Source organism: Elgaria multicarinata, chromosome 10 (genome assembly GCF_023053635.1).
Source record: "Elgaria multicarinata webbii isolate HBS135686 ecotype San Diego chromosome 10, rElgMul1.1.pri, whole genome shotgun sequence".
Lineage (NCBI taxonomy): Eukaryota > Metazoa > Chordata > Lepidosauria > Squamata > Anguidae > Elgaria > Elgaria multicarinata.
Window position 1 is genome coordinate 51,115,193 of NC_086180.1, and position 24,818 is coordinate 51,140,010.

General features: G+C 40.7%; 1 protein-coding gene across 1 annotated transcript in view; it reads right to left on the reverse strand.

Annotated features, from left to right (window-relative positions):
• DCHS2 (dachsous cadherin-related 2) overlaps positions 1–24,818 on the reverse strand; it is a 115,643-nt gene that overhangs the window by 43,275 nt on the left and 47,550 nt on the right. The window contains exons 3-7 of the mRNA XM_063135089.1: positions 19,088–19,319; positions 8,933–9,169; positions 5,853–6,872; positions 3,310–3,485; positions 2,027–2,126 (exon numbers count right to left, since the gene is read on the reverse strand). Of these exons, the coding sequence (XP_062991159.1) occupies positions 2,027–2,126; positions 3,310–3,485; positions 5,853–6,872; positions 8,933–9,169; positions 19,088–19,319 (1,765 nt within the window). The remainder of the gene's footprint in view (positions 1–2,026; positions 2,127–3,309; positions 3,486–5,852; positions 6,873–8,932; positions 9,170–19,087; positions 19,320–24,818) is intronic.

The following is a 24,818-nucleotide window of genomic DNA, read 5'->3' on the forward strand; positions in this document are numbered from 1 at the left end:
TCACCTTGTGTGTACCCTAGTTTATATCATAGGCCATTTTGAAAGCACACCGAAGTGGATAACTGGAATGCATCTCTATGTGGAAGTCAGATCTAATCGGAGAACTCTACCTCACTAAGCCTGAATCAGTTTACACTCCCAACTCCAAGTCCATGTCAGAAAGGCAAATGCAAGAAAATTGTCACTGAGGGGGAGAAATCACCTTAAATGACAATGGCTACATATCAGTAAAGTTTCCCCTTTCTAACTGAAGACTAGAAGATTGGAATTTCTTTATAATTGCACCTCAGAAGGCCTAGGGCGAACAAGAACCACCAATGCTCTGACAGCTGTTCTCCTCAGAAGACAAATCATTATGTTCCACACCAGCTGTGGTTTCTGAACAGTTGTGTTATTTTATGACATATCCTAAGCCTAGCACTGTTGGAAGGCAGTCTCCGACTTCCATAGTTTACTACTGGAGAGGGAGGTCCAGAAACAGGTTTCACATATCCAGTTTCTCACAGTTGGTAATGAATACGCTAGTCCTTGTGGAGTTCATGGAGTCTGGAGTTCTTGCTTTCTCCAAGTCATCACATGCCATGTGTAAAAAGTATGGAACACTGCAATTCTCCTTGGGAAGACTTTAAGAAATCATTGCTGCTCTCTCTTTCCCCTTTTCTTTCTCTCTCCTCGTTAAGGGAAATGGGTATTTTAGTTTTATGGTGCCTTTGTTTCAGTTCTTTCACTAACAAATAATTATGACAAGTATAAACTGACTCTGGGCCGTGAATCTGAGCTCTTACTATGCATATAAGAAATGTAAAATTCATCTGTATCAAGGCTCACTTGTTGCCTACTCAGTTTTCAATTAACAGATGACAATTATTAGCAATTTACTAAGTTAATAGTTACAACTTTGATGCAAAGTTCCCATGTAATGAATAAAAATAATATTATGGTTTTAAATGAAAGTCCTCTAGAAAAAATATGCTCCAAAAATGTGTCCCAGAAGAGCAGCTGTGTGTGCTTGATGTAGGCCTTGTGTTTCAAATGCTAACAAATTTATTGAGGCATGGATTTTAATAGGCTGTCGCCTAACTCATCAAATGGCAATAAATGTGTTAGTCTGCCATGAGGCTCTGTCATTTTAAAAAATCATTTTTTAAAAAAAATATTGAGCAAGTACTGTAAAGTTGGGGGCACTGCCATGGTTTTCTTTCAGACCTTCTTTGAATAAAATGTGAAGCATATGATTACATCTATTTAGTCTTACAACGTTTAAAAAAAATAGATTTCAATTAAACCAGAACCAGGCCCCTAAAGTGTTCCTAAAGATAAAGATAATAAACACAATTTTGCTACAGAAGTCTATCAGGCAAACATTCCACCCATCGAAGGATGAAACAAGATATATACAAGCATTATCTGTTGATCCCTGTCTCAGACTGTCATGACCAATTCCTACGGGAGGTAGATTTCCAGTTAGTCAGGGGAAACAAAAGGTCATCTTTCCATTGGGGTGTTAAAAACATTTGCCTATAATGAATGAAATACGAAGTTACATTGAATGTGTTTTAGAACTACCATCAACTTAATGCTGGTTGAGTTGGTGTTTTTCAGATGAGAATCCTATGAATGATGAAAAAAGGAACAGAAATAGTGTTTCAAGTATAGCAACGTAAAGCTGGCTACTCATCATCTTTCCAATATTACGATTCAGGCTGATCTTGCTATATATGTAGCTGAAGATGTGCTGATCACTAGAAAAGTTTGAAAACTAGACCTTTTTACAATTCTCAATTGGTACTCAGGTCACTATATGTCATAATATGTGGCCAGGATGTCACCTGTGATAAAGAAGAGTGGGGGATCTCTATTAACCCACCCGAATCAGTGTTTGACTGGTAAAGGAGGGGTTTGCGATAAAAGCCCGGAACATAATCCATGCTATATGTTTATGCTGTGTGGTTACTGGCTCATTCATCCCACGTATTTTGATATCATGCACTTTCTAATTTGTACTCGGCAAGTAAGACGTTCTTACCTGAGGACAATGAATATAGCACCATCCCATTGTTTCCAGAATCAAGGTCCTTCGCAATTATGGTGGCAACCAGTGTTCCTGCTGGTTGCCCTTCCAAAACCTAACAACAACAACAGCAGTCTGATTAAAACTGAACTTTCCAAATTGCAAATCATCCAGGCAAACTAAACACATAGCTCCACTGGCTCCAGACCCCCAAAACCAGGATTGCCATGCCTGTTACTAGTACAAATTCTACAATAGTCACTTAGGAATATGATTTTATTTTACTTATTTATTGCATTTCTAAGCCGCCCAAGAGCCAAAGCTCTCTATTACAGAGAAATACTTTCTTTAAAGGCTTGTGACAGAGAGAATTACATGAGCTCCTACAGTTAGCTTTACAAAAACTGCCACTCTTAATTTTCTTGAGAGCTTACTATTATGTATATTTAGAGAATTTAGATTCCCAGTGAAGCCAAACCCAATATATGTGATTTAATTCAAGCAAGAATGGAAGGCATTTATTTTCTTTTTAAAAAAACATGGGATTTTAGTTTGATATAAAATGAATAAGAGCGAATTTCCTTTACTGCTTAATTGGCGATCTTCTCAAAGAATTTCTGCTTCGAGGAGAAACTCCTTAGACGTGTCATTTGCATAATGACATGTCATCAGGACAGCAAATACAGCTGTAAAGAGGGGGGGGGGTGAGGAACATGTGGCCTTCCAGATTGCAATTCTCACAATCCCCCAGGAATGGTTATGCTGTTTTGGGACGATGGGAGTTGCAGTCCAACAACACATTCCTCACCCCTTCTGTAAAGCTCTAAATGAAGTCATGTTGTGGGCTGGCAGCATGTGCAACGGATAGCACTGTTTGGTAACACGTCTACAGTTTCCAGACACAGATTAAGTAAACTGCATTTCTTAAACAGGTTTAATCTCACTGGCTAAGTGATCCCACACGTCTTAATTATGTGTCAACTGAGCTTTTAAATTCCAGTACCTGCATTTTGCCACAAGATGGTGCTCAAAACATATTTTTAAAATTATTCTGTGCTGCAGCTGCTGCAGCAGGACACAAAAGGGTGTTTTCAGATGTAAGTCCTAACAGGTTTTTGCTTTGATTGGTCTGTAGTGCGGAGTTAATACCAACACTGGATGGAATGTATGAGTCAATTATTATTATTTTTGAAAAAAAATGATCCTCCACATTCTATCCCACATTAATAAAAATCCATACAAAAAGTGGTTTTTTGAACTAATACATGAAAACAAGATCAAAAACAGGTAGTACGAACCTTGACCTGCAGCGGAAGCTGGGCAAAGCATGGATGGTTATCATTGAGGTCAGTAACGGAGATATAGGCATCTATGGTGGCATTAAGGCGAGGGTTCCCATGGTCAGTCACCAGAGCGATCAGATGGTGGTGGGCCTGTTGCTCGTGGTCTAATGCAACCCAGTTTATAATTTCACCTGGAGGACAAGAACAATTTAAGGGAAGCGCACTACGGATTGTATGTGATGGACCTTCATAAGCTGCATGAGATTTATAACACACTCCTTTAGCTGCTTCTGTCCCTTGATAGGCGTACTTTACATTCCACAGAGCCAAGCAAGAGCCTGTCACTCAGCCTTTCGTTGTGTACCGCGGGGCCACTGTAACCACACTGTACTCCAAGTGACTTGATTTCATGCAGAACGCTAACTTTAAAGACAGATGGCAACTTGAAAGAAGTCAAATAATATTTTCTATTTCCTGCCAGCAGAATAAAAGCGTGAACATTATTGTACTTGTTGGCCAGCTGGCTGGGACATTACATACTGGGGACCTCTCAGCACAGATCCTTTTGGGAGACTAGCTAGCATATTCTTCACTTTGCTGTTGGGCTGAGGATATTGCACAGCCTTGCATCCTTTTGCTCTGAGCATCTGGCCTTCTTTATTCCAGGATTTGGGATGCATCTAAAGAAATTCCTTGCAATGGAGCAGTGGTATAGTTCTTTGATCTCCACACTATCTCTCTAGACCCATCTCTATTAGCCATTTTGCTTTACTCATTTTCCAGATGGCAAACGGTACAGGTTTTGTGGAGAGTCGTTTCAGATTCCACATCTGTGTAGTGCAAGAGCTCTCTTGCCAGCTAGCGTCACCACTGGTGCCTGATTTTCCTTCTACATTCCCTTCTGATTGATTTTCAACGTTTTGTTCTGCCTTGTTAAAATATCTGCCTTTGTTTATCTTGGATTTTGATTTTGTTTTTCTATTATTCTACAGCAGCTTTCGCATCCTTAAATGCTAACCATATATATTATTTATAGTGGTGACATAAAATTATGAGATATTTTCACACGAATGTTCTTGAATCGTGTCCAAAGCCACAAAGACAAGAGTTCTAGTTATGGTACACTTGAAGGGAGCAATCAGTAAGTATTATGGTTGTATCTGATGTTAATCTAACTTAAGTCCCATTTATTTCAATGAGTCTTCTCTAAGTAGGATTAATCTTGGATATAAACTATTAAGTATGAATCAGCCTAGGTTCTCCAGCAGGAACCAATGATAGAGGAAGTCTACTGCCAGCTCGAAAACTGAAGGCCAGTAGATTTGATCAGTTAAAGAAGGAGAGGAAATATCTCACATAGGGCAAAGAGGGAGAACTATCAGAAAGAAAGAAATAGGTACTAGGGCAGATGGAAAAGAATTCAACAAAAGGTGAGTGTTGACCATGGAATGACCATGGAAAGGGTGATATCTAGTAATACACACTAGACCTGTTCAGACAACATGCTAAACCATAGTTAGGCTGCTAACCCATTTGCAGCATGTTAAAATCATGGTTATGTAGCCACCATGGTTAGGAATGGTTCACATGACATGCTCAGCCATAATCTTTATCTCAAAATGCTTAACCACTATGGCATAGCATGTCGTCTGAACAGGGTCAATGAGAGATTCTGAATACCATCTGTCCTGAAAAGTCAGTTGCTCAGCCAGTATTATGCATGTCACTTACGTACAGAAATGTGGGCCTACTCATCAAGTAACTCAATATTTTTGCAGGAATTTCAGTGTGTCCACTGACAGTGATGACTAACTATCTTTGCTGGTCGTTTTCAACTTGTGCGTCCTACAATGCTTTTGCAGTTATATCAGGAGTAGACAATCTTTTGGAGGCTATTAGCACATTTGGCAATTTGAGTAACTGTCCTGGTCATCATCACAAAATGGCTGCCATGGGAGGCATGGCAAAAGACAAGTCACCTGCCCAAAAGATCGAGGTGGGGTCTGAACCCTGACACACTGAAGAACTCCTTTGAACCCACAGTTTTCAGCACCAACTATTAACAGCAATCCCAGCTGCTGGTAAGAAAATGTGTTACTATATATTTTTTTATGCATAAAGGATAGGGCACCTTAGCAGGTTCCAATAAAGGTGGCAGTGAGTGCATTTGATGCCACGTTACCTACCACCAAATTATATCATGCCAGTAATTGCAAAAAAAATTAAAAATCCTTTGTGCTACATCTGATCTTTACTGAATAATAGCTAAAGGGTAAACAATCTGCTTTTTCCATACATGCTGATAATTCTCTGTATAAGGGCAATCACAAGTTTTGAAACAATTAGTTACACCCACTAACAGAGAAAATTAATTCAGTTGTTCCATTTTGTGGGTGTCCATAACATACCATTGCATTCAGCCCTGAATCTGTACATGCAATATGTTAATTCATACCCACACATACATACCCCATGGCCACTATGCATTTCAACCATTCCTGTTAGCAGAAGGCTAAACATTCCACAAGGAACATGGAAGAAATTGTGAAATGAATTACCTGTATTGGAATTGATTTTAAAATATTTCCCATCTGATAAGAGGAAATAAGAGAGCTGCCCATTTCTTCCAGCGTCCTTGTCAACTGCTGCGATTGTGCCAACCACACCTTGGGGTAATGAGCTTTCCTCGATTTCCAAAAAATAAACATCACGCACAAATACAGGAGAATTATCATTTTCATCAATGACATTAACTATTACCGATGTACTTGTATTTTGCCCTGACTTATCCTCTGGGCTTGTAACAAAGGCTCTAAAACTATGAATTTGCCTAAGTTCATAGTCTAAAGGATTCCGTAGGTAAATCATGCCTGTTTCTGGATTAATTCTAAATGAAGCAGCATCTGTGTTATGCTCCAGGGAATACACAGCACCCCCAGGGCAATGTTGGGGATCTAGCTTCCGGGCTTGTATCTGCAGAATTTTGGTACCTACGGAAGACGTCTCACTGACATCCACCTGATACACCAAATTTTCAAAAGTCAATGTAGGGCGTCCCTTCTGCTCATCAATTATGACTCTCAGGATCAAGTGAGAACTCAAGGGAGGACTTCCATGATCTTCTGCTTTGACGTGTACTATCGCGTGTGCATGCTGCTTATCAGCAGCCAGAGGTCTGGCTAGGGAAAGCACCCCAAGAACTGGATCAATAGCAAAAACGCTTGATTGGTTGCCTACAACCATGTATCGAATTGCCCCATTGAGCCCACTGTCTTTGTCTTCTGCGTGAGCAATGTAAATTGCTGTGCTGGGTACTGTGCTCCATGATATATTTATCTGATCAGAGTCCATCGCAAACACCGGAGGGTTGTCGTTGACATCGATCACCGTGATGTTAACCTGTGTGCTGCTGTAGACAGGGGAGCTGCTCAGCTGCGACTGCACCGTAAGAACTGTATGATCATGGGCTTCATAGTCAAGCTGTTTTTTGGTGCGGATGATTCCGTACTGAGGGTCAATCGAGAATTTTCCATAGGGATCACCAGAGGAAATCCTGTAAGAAATCGTTTCCAGGACATCTGTAAAAAGGACCAAACATAACCATTGTTAAAGAGAAAGCATCCAATCGTTTAGAGAGGTTTTACTTAATAGAACACACTCTAGAAAGCATGTGAGAAATATGTGCTGCGACAGTGTCGTTGAGTTATTTAAACTTTCTTTCAATGTTTTGTTTCCTAAGTTTTTGCCTCTCTTTCTTTTTTTACTGTTGTCTGCAGAGCGTAGCAGAAAAATGGAAATTATCCAGACAGCATGCTGTTAGCCCATTTACAAGATCTGTATTTTCACCCCGCAGGTGTGATTAAACTTTATGAAGAAATCAATATCATTTCTCTCGTTTAAAATATACTGGAACTCTTTGCCAACTAGGTCAGGTTGAGCAGCGGAATTCCACTCGAAGCGGACTCATCAACATTCCTATATACTCTAATGTTAAGGCTTCGGTATACCCACTGTAAGAACTAAGGGCAAAACCCAAATCCACTATACAAACTAGGAGGTTATAACCTATATACGGCATGCATGAAGTATGGGGGAAGGAGAAACTCGCAGAGCCGAAGGGAATTAATATTTTACCAGAAAACAATGGAGCATCCTGGACCACTGCCAGGCAACATTCTGTAAGTGTCCCACTACTTTCTGTAGCTAATGTATTTGGTTCTGTAGCAGAGAATACATGTACTTACAAATGCATCTCCACTGTCTTACCATGTTGCTCAATGTATTCAATGCCCCACACATTTATTGTAGTATGATCTGCCTACACAGCCTGCTATTTCTCCACTGATAATTTGATGCAGGAATTGTTGAAAACGTTCAAATTTCTTTCCCCAAATATTTCATAGGTGCCCCGTTTGAAAACTAAAGTGCTTTAGGCAATATATAAACACTTATCCCCTTCACTACCACCACCACCACCACCACCACCAATATCAATTCCTGCAAATCTATGAGCACACACGTGGGACATGATCCGCTTGCCCTCCAGTCAAAGAGTCTGGGCACTGAGGATTCCAACAGGACTCGGTTACTCTGTCACGGAGCCCCTGTATTACTTCTCCTTCCCTGCCACACACATGCGCAGGCATGCACACAAACAGGGTGACAAGCATTAGGAAAAATGAGAGGTCTGTGCACCCATCATAGGTGCATAGGAAGCAGCCTTATATTGAGTCAGATCACTGGTCCCTCTTAACCCCAAATTTTCAACACTGACTGGCAGCGGCAATCCAGGGTTTCAGGCAGGAGTTTTTTCCAGCCCTACTTAAAGATACCAGGAACTGAACCGGGGCCCTTCTACCACTGAACTACAGCCTCTCCCCTCGATACAGCTGAATGGGGATATGGGTGCACAGACCTCCCATTCCCCTTAATGTCTACCTGCATTGCCTGCAATCATGACTGTGCAGACATTCATTTTATTACATTTCTGTACTGCCCAATAGCTGGAGCTCTCTGGGCAGTCATGGGGGGCAGATGGGATCTTCCATGCACAGCCTCCGCACCTGTGATGCACATGAGTTGTGTCTGAGATATCTTGCAAGCTTTATAAACCTCAAGAGAAGTATCCTTTTTTTAAAAAGAATGTGTTCGTAGACTTATATGTTATCACCCAAGAAATCCCAAGGAAACACTACATCAAAACATACTTTGCAAAAAATGCACTAATTGCATTCTACTAACAAGTGGTTAGATCCAGATTTACCCTGGAACAACTGCACTGACGGAAGTGGACTTCTCTACCCTCTCCTACTCACGGAAGTCTCTCTAGCCCCCTGAAAATACTATGCAGAGTCAGGAGACCCTGCTGAATGGGGGTGAGCTGAGGTGCAAGGGGGGGGGGAATCCCAAAAAATTGGATGACGGGGCTTTCTATGAGCGCACCTTTCTGATTGCAGGAGACAGACCTTGGATCCAACCCTGTAACAGTAGTTCAAAGCTTAGTTAGCACTACTTCTTGTACTTCCTGCACGTCTGGTGTACTGAGGCAATAAAACAACACTTAACAAAATATGGGCTGCAGCCTGCAACAAATCAGAGAGCGCTGGAGTCTGTCTGAATGTGTTCCAAGGCCACGTACTCAAAGGCTCCCGTGCTTTCACTGTGCCAACTGTGCTTCCTTCAGGGGCGTCTTCAGGGATGGAAAAGGTGTAACGTGATCTCTCAAAGATGGCAGGAACCACAGCACTCTGGAGGATCCTTACAGTCACAACGGCATTCACAACAGACCAAAGACCACCTCCATCCCGGGCAGAAACAGTCAACAGCACACTGGAAACTTCCACATTGCTGAGAGTTGATATCAGATAAATAATTCCTGTACAGGATAAGAAAAAAGATGAATAGACACGATAACAAAACATTTTTTAAAAGTACAAGCCTAAAGTATTTTCATGTTTGTCTCAACTGTGTGTGTTATATATTTTAATGTGTTGTGAACCGCCGCAAGTGCCCTTTCTTGCTAGAAAAGATAAACGTTTTAGAGAGAACTTTTATATTATTTATGAATGTGTAAGTTATTGAAAAATGCATCCATAGGCCAATGTCATTTATTATTTTTAATTATATGTCACAATGCAAACCCATGCATGTCTTAGAAATAAGCCTTAATTTGGACTTAGTCCCAAATAAGTGACTATTTGACTGTGAACTTCAAAATCTTTAATATCTTGGTTATGTTATTATTATTATTATTATTATTATTTATTTATATAGCACCATCAATGTACATGGTGCTGTACAGATAACACAGTACATAGCAAGACCCTGCCGCATAGGCTTACAATCTAATAAGTTGTAGTTAACAATAAAGAGGGAAGGAGAATGCAAACAGGCACAGGGATTTGCGCAGGCCCATGCTGGCAATGATCTGCATTGAACCTGCCAGAATTAGAAATAGGAGGAATGGTTAACAAAACCAGAATCCACACAGAGAAGGGCAACTGAGGTATCTGCAAGGAAGGGCTCTTAGGAAGGATACAGACAAGCTGGAGGGGGTTCAGAGGAGGACAACGAGGATGATCAGGGGTCTGGAAACCTTTCAGTCTCTCTATGAGGAGAGACTGAAATGTTTAGCCTTGAGAAGAGAAGGCTGAGGGGAGACATGATAGCACTCTTCAAATACTTGTAAGGTTGTCACATAGAGAAGGACCAGGGTCAATTCTCGATCATCCCAGAATGCAGGACACAGAATAATGGTCTCAACTTACTGAAAGTCAGATTCCATCTGGACTTCAGGAAAAACTTCCTGACTGTTAGAGCAGTACGACAATGGAGCAAATTACCTGGGGAGGTGGCTCTCCCACACTAGAGACATTCAGGAGGCAGCTAAACAGCCATCTGTCAGGGATGCTTTAAGATAGATTTAGTTTATTTATTTTATTTATTATTTAATTACATTTATATACCGCCCCACAGCCGAAGCTCTCTGGGCGGTTTACATTTCTGCATTGAGCAGGGGCTTGGCCTCAATGGCCCTAATATAGGCCCCTTCCAACTCTACTATTCTATGATTCTAGGACCAGTGTTCCGGAATCATCAAAACCAAATGAGGACACAGATAGGAAATCAACCCACAATGAATTCCTTGTACACTGAGAACAGGTTTAGCTGCAGAATACTATCTTAACTGCCAGGGCCTATTGGCTAGAGGAACAAAACAGGCTTTGCCGACTTGTCTGTGGCTTTAATTTAAGAATTGTCCTGATTATTCCCAGCCTCCCAACCACCTAATATAACATTGGGGTGCCAAATCCAGCCCCACTGGGACGCAAACCTTCTGGGCTTCCCCAGAAGGCCATGCTTTCTTCCCCACTCCTTTTCTCACAACCACTGACTGTTGGGTGGTCTCCCAGCTTTTGTTCAATTCCCCCCACCCACTCTGAAAGGTTTCTATGCCTCTCCAAAGGCTTCATTAGTGGCAGTAAGAGCTTTACAGTATGTTGGATTTTTTGTGTGTGTGTTGGGTGCCACAAAGTCCCAACACTCATTTGATCCATGGGATCACATGAATAGATCCCACCCCATACATTCCCTCATTTGGAGCATTTAGCTCAAAGACAATTTAGTTTTAGAGAACACAAGTGTTATTTGGTTTCGTTAATTACACTCAATTACAAAAAGAGGTTAAAAATAGAGGTTGCATCCATTTTCATTAACAGGATTAATAACTGCACTTCAGACCAATGTCAGTAGCATACCATTCACTCAGCTTCCAAAAGGAATAAACTTCATCAAATGTTGAAATTCTTCTTTTAAAAAATGTGCATATTTGTCTTTAGTTTTTAACCAATGTGTACCTTATATTCATGAACATATTATTCATGAAGATCTTCAAAGGGGAGGGGCTCTCTTGAACAGAACTGTTAAAGGAATATTTATCTACAAACATCTACTTTAAACTGGAAATTTATCTTTATTTTTCATATTTCACTTCAAGTAGTCAGCTAAAACCTAATTCTAAGACATTTAATTATTAGAATTACTCTCAATAAACATGTTGCTTTTTTGCAGAATTTGCTGCACAGGAAATTGTACGTTATGGTATGGTAGTTGCAACTTCCTTCCTTTTTATGCTGGATTATAGTGAAACAATGGAAAATTCTCCCAGTGAATTACTTCTAGCTTTTGGTATAGATAGGCTTACATTTACCTAGATACAAATCAGCTTATCTCCAGGTAAATAACATGCTGAAAGCTGTGCTAAGTTAACTACTGGTAATTTGACCTCTGAGCAAATGCAGAAACCACAGCCCACACTTCTCAACAGGAGGCAAGTCAACATTTTATTTATTTATTACATTTCTATTCCACCTAACAGCCAAAGATAAATAGACAACATCTATATTGCCACCAGCAATCGGCATAACGCAGCTCATGGATCACTATTTCCCTATTTCTGAATAAGCAGCTCATTAGCTTTAATAAATTGCAATGTGTGCCCAAGCCATAAAGGTGTGGAACAGGAGTGGGAACCCATGGCCCTTCAGATGCTGATGGACTCTTAACTCCCATTAGCCCCAGTCACCATGCCCAAGAGTCAGGGATTATGGAAATTGTTGTCCAACAAAGTCTGGAGGGGCTCAGATTCCCCACCACTGGAGAACTTCCATTCATCTCAACCATTCTTCCTGCTCCTGGAGGAACTACTCCGCAGCACGTTCCAGTCAGGAGAGCTGTGGCCTGAAGCCATCCTCTGCTAACTTCTTGAAAACATCAAATTCAATTATGCCTGCTCTCCCCACAATCCCATACCACCTAGCATTATATTCTGGACATACCAGATTTTCTCTGCTTTTCCAACCAACTGTACAGTCCAAATATTTGGCCATTTTTCTACAGCTCCTAGTTGGTTGTCCTGATAAATTAACATTTATAATATTCAGTTCTTAACTACATATAGCTAAAACAAGTGCTAAGTATGCATTGTTGGTGGTCAACAGTAAGGTGGTGGGGGAGAGAGGACCAATAAGGATATCCTACTTTTCACCAACTTCATTAAAAGGCATGATTTCTCCAGATTTCTGGGCTAATGAGTAAACACTAATAATAAAATGAAATTGCAGCAAAAAAACACCAAGCATCGTTGTTGCTGTTGTGTTGTTGTTGTTGTTGTTGTTGTTATTATTATTATTATTATACATTACATTTCTATACCGCCCCATAGCCGAAGCTCTCTGGGCAGTTTACAAAAGATTTGTAACAAAAAATATACATTAACTATCTCCAAGTACTACATCCAGATGGCTCCCAACTAATTTGTTTTGACATTCAACTCAGACAGCAGACAGATGGCTAAAAAGGTATGCAGTTCATCACCCAAACTCACCTTCAAATCTGGCAGCTAAACCAACTTAACACTGAGGCAGATCAATGCTCATTTCGAGAGACCTATTCAGAATGTATCTTTTTTATAACTTCCCTAAGTTGTCTGACGTATGAACTGAGAATTAAGTACAAAGACTACAATCTCTTGAGAAAAGTGAGTGGGCACGACATGAAGTCTTTGGCCTGCCAATAAGAGGAAGCAGCAAGTGAGCAATAGCCTAAAAAAGGCATGTGCACATCTTATTTTATTGGATAGTTGCTGCCTACTACTTTAAAAATCTATGGTGTCTGATCTAACAGCATATCACCTTTTTCGTTTTTTTACCAAGCTGTGTTCAAATTGAGGCTTTTTTCCCCCTGATGATAGCCACAGCAACATATCACTGCCTTTGCTGGACCTCGTCTGGAAAAGTGGCTTATATTTAAATACATAAAATGCAGAACCACGCAGCTTATGAAGTTTTAATAGACAATGGAACCCTTCATATCAGTTACTATATTTCTGTTTTACTTCTCTTTGTAGACCCAACCCAATAAGAGAGCTCAGTTCAGACAACAAGCCCAGCCATAGTTAAGGAAGCTTAATACAGATTAGTGTCATGAGTGAACCGATGAACCATGGTTTATGATTAACATAAAATAGAATCAGAAACCATGGGTTGAGGTGTGTTTTCAAACCATGGTTTGTGCTATTATGGTTCGGTTGATGTCTACATTGACAAAACAGGGCGGAACCGTATCTTAGTGTTAGAGTACAAGTTTTAGATAAAGAAGGTCCCAGGTTCAATCCCTGGCATTTTCCGTTAAAACAGAATGAGGTGATGAGAAAAACCTCTGCCAGACTCTAGAGCACTGATGCCACAGTAGACAATACTAGGCTAAAAAGATGGACCAGTGGGCTGACTCAGCATCATCGGTTTCATTGTTCATAGTTACAGCCGTTGTTCCACCTCTTCAAAGGCCACCGTGCCAGTAGGATGGAGTGCTGAGAAGATGAATGCTGACAAGCAGCACTAAACATGATTTACCTCTCCATAGCTGAAAACACAAACAATAGTTTGGTATGTCTTACCATAGTAAGTATGGAGTATGGACAAAACCTGGCACTATTTACTTGCATGCTTAAGATGCAAAAAAAATGGAAATGATTATCCATCAAACTATTAAAAGATCTCACATATTTGTGCTAATGGATAAACTAATGTCACAGTAAATTCTATGCAAAAAGATTAATACTTCTCCTCCCACCAATTCTTCCCCCTTCCTTGATCTTTTATGGAGGAAGTTCACTGCATTTTTATTTAAAATGTCATGTATTGCCATTCAGCCAAGTTTCCAGGATGGTTTACATAACAATAAGTGATAAAATACAAAATATTGAAGCCATAATTAAAAAGCCAGAACAACAGTACTTAAAACAATCCGTTTTTTAAAGTCTGAGACAATTTTTTTAAAAAAAAGGTTTTTGCCCGGCACCAAAAGAAACAGAGAGCAGACTAAGGGACAGAATTCAACAGACGGGTTGCTACCACCAAGAAGACTCTCTCTCCAGTCATCACCCAGCACACTTGAGATGGAAGGTGTATTCAGAACAGAGCTTCCAAAAATTACCTCAGCAATCTTAACTGACAGGCACGTTGATGTAGAAGCAGCTGGTCCTTCCTTCAAGTACCTGGGTCCTAACTCACATTGGGCTTTAAAGGTAAACATCAGCACTTTGAATTGTGTTTGGAAATGGATCACAAGCCAGTGAAGTCTTTTGGGTACAGGTGAGATGCGTTCCCAATGCCCAGTCTCATTCAGTAGTCAAGCGTTTTGAAGCAACTGGAGTCAAAGGCATGAATGTATACAAGAATTCTAGTTTTAAAACTACTTTAGAAAACAGATAACACTCTGGAGGCTGCAATTACCCTTTGGCATTTAATACTAGCACATTATATTATTGTGCATAATTACTCTTCACAGCATGCAGAGGAAAAGTGTCTCTAAAGAGTCTAAGCAAATTGCAGACAATGCGGAGCTACTGTTTCAGCATTGGAGAAACCAAAGCCACAACAAGAATGCAAGCCTTGTTGCAGATGTCCTTGGCTATAAATGTAGTTTCCCATAATTTGCTCCATCTCTAGATAAAGGATGTCTGGGTGCCAAACCCATCTCTAGTATAAAAGCTTAAGAAGAGCCATGCTGAATCAGACCAAGGGTCCATCTAGTCCAGCACTATGTTCACACAGTAGCCAACCAGCTGTTGCCCAGGGACCAACAAAGCAGGACACGGTGCAACAGCACCCTCCCATCCATGTTCCCCAGGAACATGTGTATATAGGCTTACTGCCTCTGATACTGGAAGTATCACTTCGGAGGGAACCCTAAGCTACCAGAAAATGAGAAAGAGGGGCCGCAGTACATGTTTATGCAGGGTTTTCAGTTGTGATTCCCACTGTCAGGGATGTGAGCTTTTGGCTTATCAGAATGAGGGACTCAGCTGCTAGGTCAGGTTCTGGCAAGATCATAGCAATCAATGAATCATTATCACAGACCAAGTGCTTTGGATTTGGTCCAGAGACTTCTACTGCAAATTCCCAATTGAGCCATTTTAAACCCTAATCGTTCCCAGCTTTCTTCATACCTGGAAGTTCCACTCAATCTTATTTACGTTAAATTCTGTGGTGCTTTTTAGCAGGGGCATGCATCCATTAGTGGCTAGGCTCAAACCACCAATAGGATTTCCGTTACTGAATGCATAACTAGTTCTCAAAAGGTCGAAGCCAAACGCATTAACCTAGTCCCATTTGTTTTCAATGGGCTCAATGTGCTATCAATTACTTATGCAGATTGGACAGAACAGTAACGAAAGGGTTTTCTTCAAAAGGATGTGGTTTCAGAATGTTCCAAAATAAACGACTCCAATCTTACAATCTGTCTTTACTCATGTCGACTCTTCCATGTGTGCATCGATTATGTTTTATAACATAGTATATAAAAACGCCACGTGTACTTTCTAAATTAAAGAGGATTAATTTTTCCTGTAATAAAATATCAAATGAAAGAACATTCACAATTACATCTAGGTTGTGTTTTTTTAATGTTAAAGAAAATACCCAATTTAGACTGTAATCTTGTACCTAATTGATAGAGTAAGCTCTATCAAACTCAACGGGACTTGAGTAGATGTGTATACTCAGGAGTGCACTATTGATGTTACGCTATTTGACTGCTGACATTTGTCACAAACTCTGCCATTACAGATCTTAAGAACATAAGAAGTTCCATGCTGGATCAGATCAAGTCCATCCAGTTCAGCACTCTGTTCACACAGTGGCCTAGCAGCTGTCGACCAGGGATCAACAAAGCAGGACATGGTGCAACAGCACCCTCCCACCCATGTTCCCCAGCAACTGGTGCACACAATCTTACTGCCTCGGATGCTGGAGGTAGCATTTAATCTCTGCCTTTGTCAAGTATACATGTCACTGTGGCTAAAACATTGAGGTAAACTATGATGGATAAAAAATACTATCTTATATCCAGAATGTTTTATAGCTCAAATCACTAAAGTCTGTTCTCAAGCAAGCCTTACTGAAATGACTGAAGAAGTCCAAGATGAATTGTGTCCTCAGATGACAAGAGACAAATTTCCAGTTACATGTAGGCAGTCATGACCCACATTTAGGCATTTCCAAGTAAATTAACTGCTTTACTAGAGAGTTCTAGCTTCAAAGCTAAACACAGCAACCATTCAAAATATCTTTGCCATATTAATGGCCACACTTTTCATATTCTGTGTGTACTTTCATAAGATCATTTTTAGCATATGTTTAATTTCAGTAGACAAAGAGTCTCCTCCCAAAACCCAGCAGCCAGGCAGAATCCATTTATATGTTGCAAAATACACAGAGAGATAGAGCAGATGGAGAAAATTGTTCTCCCCACTTAAGGAAGGAACGCTGCTCAATAGGATATAGAAGAAGGAGAATTATATTCAAGCTTTCCAACAACAATTTCTGGAAGGATAGCCACGTTAGTCTATTGCAGCAAAGACAGACTTGTGGTACCTTGAATACTGAATACTACACGTTGTAGCCAAAGGTGTCAATCTTCCAGTGGCAGAAGAGAGTTCCCCTTCTCCCTGTAGCAATTTGTATGCCTCCCAAATCTGCTCCACAGTGTCAGAGGGTCTTCTGGAGCAGATCTAGGAGGTCATGGGGGTGGGAGTGGGGGTGGAGATGAGAAAGGAGGTCCCGTTGCATGAGCAGAAGTTCCATTGCGCAAACGGACTTCTGCTCCCATGATTGCTGGATCCAACTTCCAGCTACAATTCTATGCACACTTACCTGGGACTTATCCTCACTGAATACTTCTGAGTAAACAAGCTTAGATGCTTTCATCAGTTGCATGCTACTGGAAAGCTATTTCGTTCAAAATAAAAGACTCCATCAATAGAAAGCAGTCCACAACCACTGGTTTGGATCTAGACTTAATCATGCTTAGAGTAGACCCTCTGAAATCAATGGGACATAAGTTAGTTATGACTTACTTAAGTTCCATCAATTTCAATGGGTCTACTCTAAGTTAAGCCTGGATCCATTGTCTTCTGTGGGAGGACAGTGTGGAGTGCATACTACTCAAAAAGGTTTATATTCCAAATATGTTATTGGATAAAAACATCAAGTTGTTTATTGTGCACATCTGCAAGGAATATGTTTGCCAATGAAAATTCATAGCTTGATCCAATTTAATAGTTTGCTACAATTTAATAAATATTTTTATGATTAATGCATCCCTTTGAAATGAGACTCCCTTTAAAGATTGAAATGCTATAAAAGGGCACTCCTACTATAATGTAGAACTATCATCGCTAACTGGATTATACATTCTCCTCAAGACTGTTGCCAATTGTGTACAATGGATTCCAATCTACTAATAAGCAAAACAAACCAAGATAAAGCAATGACTGTTCAAAAGCTTCTACACTAACTTTTCAAACATTGTAATGGAGAAGGTGGTGATTTCATATGAATAGGAGATAAAACTAAAATAGGGTGACCATATAGAAAGGACCATATAGAAAAGGGAATTTCAGCAGGTGTCATTTATAAGCATACAGCACCTGGTGAAATGCCCTCTTCATCACAACAGTTAAAGCTGCAGGAGCCCTGCCCACTTTTGTATCTGGTCACACTAGGCAGGGCTCCTGCAGCTTTAACTGTTGTGATGAAGAGGGCATTTTACCAGGTGCTGCATGCATACAAATGACACCTGCTGAAATTCCCTTTTCAATACAACTGTTAAAGATACAGGAGCCTTGTCCTTCCTTTCACATGGTCACCCTAACTAAAACTTTGAGTTTCGACAAATTTACTCTTGCTGTCCTGAACTACCCACTTCATATGATATTTCATCAATGAGAAACAAAATGTACTGAAATTGACCAGAGGAGAAAACAATATTTACTCCAATAAATATAATGCAAAGACTGGTTAAATAGGGTGCAAAGTCTAGCCTGCTAAAATGTCAGTAATCTCGCTGAAGACAGAGCCTATCAATTTTAAACCTCTCTCAGTAGCCCACAAACCAATGGAGACTTGTGTCTCCCATGTGAGTGAGGCAGTGAATCCATTCTGGGTTTCATTCAGAACCAGTCAGAACTCCAATGGAACTGAATTCATTTTGCAGATACGGTTTAGCAGCTTGGATAGCTCCTTTAGAGTTCTTACAGGCTCTGACTGAAACCCGGGGCAGATTCACAGCCCACGGACATCGATGCCACCAGCCTCCACTGCTGTAAACCTAGGATCAGCAGTGGCCTAATGAATCTATCGCTGGATTGTCCCACTCTGACCAGTCTTCTCCAACTTGCTGCCCTTGGTGCCCAAGCTTCCATTATTCCCAGCCAGTATGTTCACTGGCCATGCTGACTGGGAATGATGGATGTTGTAGTCCAACATATCTGGAGGGCACCAGGTTGAGGAACACTGATACTGTATCAAATATGTGAAATTCCAGACTCCTTCAAAATTACTATGCAAGGGAGAAGTCTAAGACAACACTTCTCTGTCCTGACATGCTAATTTTAAAGAGGCCTTGGTGAGCCAGAGTTTGGGTGTGAGATGGAAAGGTCATTTAACAGTATTTATTTATTCTATTTACGTCCTGCATTTCTTCCATGATAGAACTTACGGGATAGAACTTAGGTGGTCTCTCATCCAGGCAGTGACCAACCTGCTTAGCTTTAGTAAATTGCTACATGATGTGCCTTAGGATCACAGGTGTCATACCAATAATAAAGGACCTTGCATTAAAAATGATATTTCAAAGGCATGATAACTTCATTCCACCCCCCACCCACCCCCACACAATTTCAAGAACAGTGTGTGACTTTAAATTGTGTCGCATGGAGCCTGTATCATACCTGTAGATGTATCCACTGTGAACAGGGAAGAGAGGTGCCCTGGTATCAGTTCATAAGTCACAACTCCATATATCCCAGAATCCTTGTCAGTGGCAATAACGTTGATTATTTCTGTTCCTGGCTGTGTATGACTGCTGATGCTCGTCATATAAGTCACTGGGTCGAAGACAGGGTGATTGTCATTAATATCTTCTATTTCGATGCGGACAAAAGCTTGGGCACTTAACCCACCCTGTTAAATAAATCAAAACAAATTCTAAGCCAAATGTCAACTATAACGAAGCATTAAGTACATTATCGTTTCACCTTGCTTGATCTCAATTAATTTGAGTTATCCAAAGAAGAGGTGTGCCAATTTAAAGGATCTCTGGGTAGCAATATAACTGAACAGTTGACAAATTAAAAACATATATACTTTCACATATTTGTAAATAAAGAAACCGTCATAGTCAGTATCCATGCTAACAATCCACAAATGCGAGTCAAGCTACCACTGAGCACATTAGAAATGAAATAAATAAATAATAAAAGTCTCTGTCCAGTTTACAGAAGAAGGGTATTCCTGCTTTGGAGAAATTTTGGAATACCTGGCTCTCCAGAAGGTAGTGCAATGCATATTCCTATTGTTGACAAATGAACTTTAGTTAGTGAAGAGTGTACAAAGTATTTTAACTATGCAGAGTTCTCCAGCAAAAAACAAAACAGCCAACTGCCTGCTCACGCACTGGTTATCTCTCGGTTGGACTACTGCAACCTTCTTCTCTCTGGCCTTCCCTCGTCTCACATCAGTCCGCTGGTCTCTGTCCACCACTCTGCCGCTAAGATCATCTTCTTGGCCCGCCGCTCTGACCATGTCACTCCACTTCTGAAATCTCTTCATTGGCTTCCAATTCACTCCAGAATCCAATATAAACTTCTCCTGCTGACCTTCAAAGCTTTTCACGGTCTAGCTCCTGTCTATCTCTCCTCTCTCATCTCACACTATTGCCCCGCTCGTGCTCTCCGCTCCTCTGATGCCATGCTTCTCGCCTGCCCAAGGACCTCCACTTCCCTTACTCGGCTTCGTCCTTTTTCTTCTGCTGCCCCTTACGCCTGGAACGCTCTTCCAGAACACTTGAGAACTACCAACTCAATCACAGCTTTTAAAACTCAGCTAAAAACTTTTCTTTTCCCTATAGCTTTTAAATGTTGAGTTTGTTCTGACTCTATACTGTTAGCCTCACCCTACCCGGTGCCTGTTTACACTTCCCTGTGCCTGTTTGCATTCTCTTTCCCTCCTTATTGTTTACTACAACTTTATTAGATTGTAAGCCTATGCGGCAGGGTCTTGCTATTTACTGTGTAATCTGTATTTACTGTGTAATCTGTACAGCACCATGTACATTGATGGTGCTATATAAATCAATAAATAATAATAATAATAATAATAATAATAATAATAATAATAATAATAATAATAATACTTTTAACTTCATCCAGAAAGGCCACTCAACCAACTTGTTAAATTGTCAGTACTCTAAAGAGCTACCATCCTCAGGTGTACAGTTCTCCTACAACCAGATATGAAGCATCTCTAACCAAAGCAGAAACGGGTTTACACTGCTGTAATTAAGAAGCTTTCTACACTTGGTTGTTTCAAGGACTACGAAGCACCACCCCATTCTGACACAGGGGCTTCATGCAAAACCTGCTCTATAAAGTAACGTCACCCAGAAAAATCATACTGGATCATTTGTTTATTGTTTCCGCATCCTGAGTCGGGATTGTGATGGAGTTGAATCATCCATCAACGTTATCTCTCAATGAGCTTTTGACTTTTCCTACATTTGCTCATACGGCTGCATTGTCTATTTAGCCTGGCACCGAGATTGCCATGCTGTAGTTACAAGGAAGCCTCATTAAATGCCTGGAGAAAATAAAGAGAATTAATGTACAATGAAGACAACTCAAGTGCGTGCAGCTTATGAATAAATTCAGTGAGAGGCTTTGGAGCAAAGCTTGTTTCGTGCGTGAAGGGAGAAGAATTTCCTTTCCCTGAAACAAAGTGAGAACTAATGGTAAAAAGGAAGGCTAATGCTAGAGGTTGCACAGGTGCTGCGTCAGACCATTTCCTGTTCCCTTGTAAACCTCCCCAAAGGAATTCTCTTTCCCAAACACACGAACCAGATAGACCATTGCATGCTGGTGGCTGAAGTATCTGGCCTGTGTTTGTCCAACAATGTGGGAGGTGAAAAGGGTTGCTAAAGATAGGAAAGGCCTTCAGGGAATTAAAGCCAGTTAATTTAAGGGTTAAAGGAGGTGGCAGAGGGTTTTCAATGTCTTTCCTTTAAAGATTTCTGCTGCTTCAAGAGCCGCAGAGCTCCAAACAGTAGCGCAGCAACATAGCAGTCATTTGCCACAGAATGACCCAATAAGACCAATTGGTTCCATTGGGCCATTCCATGGGAAATTCTTTGGGGTTGCTGATTGCAGCTCCGCCGACACTTGGGAGCAGCAGCAAAGCTTATTTATTAAGGAAATACATTTGGAAACCCTCTCCTCCCTCCAAAGTTACTGAATTTCACCTTTCCCCCTAAGAAAATAGTATTTTGCAAGAGGCAACTGGTCCTATAAAAGTCAAGGAGGATTTCTGGCACAGGGAATGCATCTGATGAAATTCATATCTATCTACACGGCCCCTGAATTTGTGTATAGGGATCTGATCCCTTTACTGAGGCAGACCACCGTATTTAACAATGCATTTTTGGCATGTAAGAGGTATAAAATAACTCCAGGCTAGAGTCTAATATCAACTAGTCCTTCAAATCTCATCACAGTAAGAGGGCCTTCCTCTCCTTCCCAGGCCTGGAGAACAACATCTAAGGCTGGGGTGAGAAACCAAGGCCTGCTGATTTCATGCAGCCTTTGATCTACTTTAAATGTCTCCCTAATTTAATTATGGGCTTGCCCATCATCAGGAGCAGCCACCAACTGACTTTTCCCATGGATCAATGTCCCTTCACGGGGTGGGGGTGGGGAGTTCCCAATGTCTATTCCAGGGGAAATGATGTACAATTAGTAAATAGCAGCAAACTGAATGAATTTAAGTTCTGAACCAAGTAATTATGAATTTCGGCAATTTTTCTAAGGAAGAAGCTGGGAGTTCTTGTTCTACTAAGTTACAGAGGTCAACCCAAAATGATCAGCCCAATATCAAAGATCTTCCCCTTGTCCAGAGCCAGGGGGGAGGGGTTTGAGCAGAGGCCCCCTTTTGAAGTCTGTCATCCCAGCTGAATGGATTCATGGAACCCTGATTTCCTTAACAGCTTGTTGGAAGGATTACTAAAATAATCTCTGTAATGCATTTTATCACTCTAAAGCAAAATGTGACTAATAATAATAATAGAATCATCATCATCATCATCATCCATCTAATATAAACAAAACTGAAAACAGAAGTCAATATAATAGCTAATATGAAACCTCTAATTTTTATATTGCAACCTACAAAGTTAACCTGGCAAGGGTAACTTTAAAGATTTCAAATTACAGAAAGCAATAGTTTCTATTTCTAAAAACTACTGCTAGAATAGAAATAGTTCTAGAATAGTAACTGCAACACTAAAAAGCATGATAAGGTCAATAATAGATTTTTCAGAATATTAAGGTTCCATTGAATGGAATGGACAGATACAGTATGTACAGGATTGTGCTGTTACGTATGCTTTTACTTTGAGGGAAAACAGCAGTTGTTACAACACATTCTAAACTTTAACTGCACATTTTGCCTTTCTACTCTAGAAATATTACTTCTATCATTTGTATCTAAAGCCCAAATAACATTTACTCTATCATTTTACTGATTGATAGAGCTATTAACTGAGTGTAAGGCAGAATGATAACAAAACCTTCCTGTTTGAATTCCAGTGGAAAGATCTTTCATTCTTGTAATGTTATGCATCTGTGACTGTGATAAATTGTATTCAGCTTACATTATAGTTCCTGGTTCTTTACCAGCAACCAATTTGTATAACAAATGTGAAAGCAACACAGTGCCTCTTAAACAGAGAAAAAAACCAGTTATACCTATCTGACAGAACAGATATGCAAGCGTGGCAAATACATGTGCAGTATTTTTTTTCTAAAACACTGGTATTTCCTTCCATAAAGATAGTTATATTCCATAACATCAGAGGTGATCGCATTCCACTGCCCAATTATATTCTGTTCAAAACTGACAAGTGCTCTCTTTAAGATTTCTGGATTTTCTTTTAGCCGAAACACCTGGAAATTCAGGTACTCTGGAATTAATATCCAATTATTTTATTTTAATAGCAATGTAAGAGGGATGGGGAATATCCAGCCTGTGGCATGCTCTGTGACATGCTAATATACTGTGCTGATGCTTCCTGAGCAAGGAGTCCAAATGGAGGCCAGAAAGAGAGAGCGGTTCAGGAGCGGGGGTGCCTGGCTGGGGCAGGCCCCGCCTCCAGTGGCCAAGTTACAGGACGCAAGGACAAGTGTGGTGGCAGCTGCATTCAGAGGGCAGCCATGACACCAGCACTATGGCTGTACTGCTTGCACTGTGAAGGCAGCAGCTCTGCAAGGGGGGTGGGTGGAGAGGAGGAAAAAGCAATAGCAGAGAGATGTAGCACAGAGACAGAGAGCGCGCGCACAACAAGTATGAACTGGATCAGGCTGTAAATTTGCACCATATACTGCCAGTCTTACTACCCTCACAACAATCTTGTGAAGTTCATCACGACTACAAGGAAGCACATCTTGCATCACTGAAGGCTCTGGCTCCGTCTACTTTTGGCTCTGGCTCTGCCCATCTGTGGGCCAACAGGACTTTCTAGAAAACAGAAAGGTTCCCCATCCCTGCAACTTGATCCTAAATACCAGATCAAGTTCACAATGAACTACAGCACTGCCTTCATTCAATCAGATTCTTAAAACTGAGTAAATTTCATCTTTTTTTTTTACTTACATTTTTATTTTCAAATTGCTGCTGCCTAAGAACACTTACATCATTCATTCAACATGAAAAAGAAATGAAATCACGAACGCTATTTACAAGCACAAGAGGAAAACAGACAGACTACTACACACAAGTAGGAACTCACAGAAAAATATGTGAAATGCCTGCAATTCTGGGCTAAAAACTCAACCCGTGCAGCAGTTGTGAATGTCTTAAAAATGCTTTTACCCTACGCAGACGTAAAGGGGAGAGGGGTCTACCTCTACATAAAAAGGTGCACATGGAGGAGTGAAATCTGATTCCTTTCCTACAATGTACCTTGTTGTGCCTGACTGCGTGAAGCAGGGTTTTTTTGGGGGGGGGGGCAGGGGGGGACAGCTTAAAAGCAGAGGAGTCCAGGAAGGAAAGGTGGGGGAGAAGGGTCTGGTTTCATTCTCTTTGAGTAGAAGTAAACACCACTCCCCGCACTTGATATGGGAACAGGGCAAACAACTGAAAATTAATACACTTTAAAAGATACACAAGACTGCCCTGCATATCGAATTTGGCCTTCTACTAGGCAGCAGGGAGGGGAAAGTTATCTATATTGCACGGAAATGAGTTTTGATGTGTCCTGAGCAGCCAGACACACATATTGCTTTCTTCCCAACAGGATGGCCCTGTCAGCAAACCAGCCTGCCTGTTATCAGGGGCAGAGGGAAGATTTTTCTATTCCAATAATAGCATCCCTGGCTCTTCTTTTTCTTGTAGGAGTAAATCACAGCCATCACC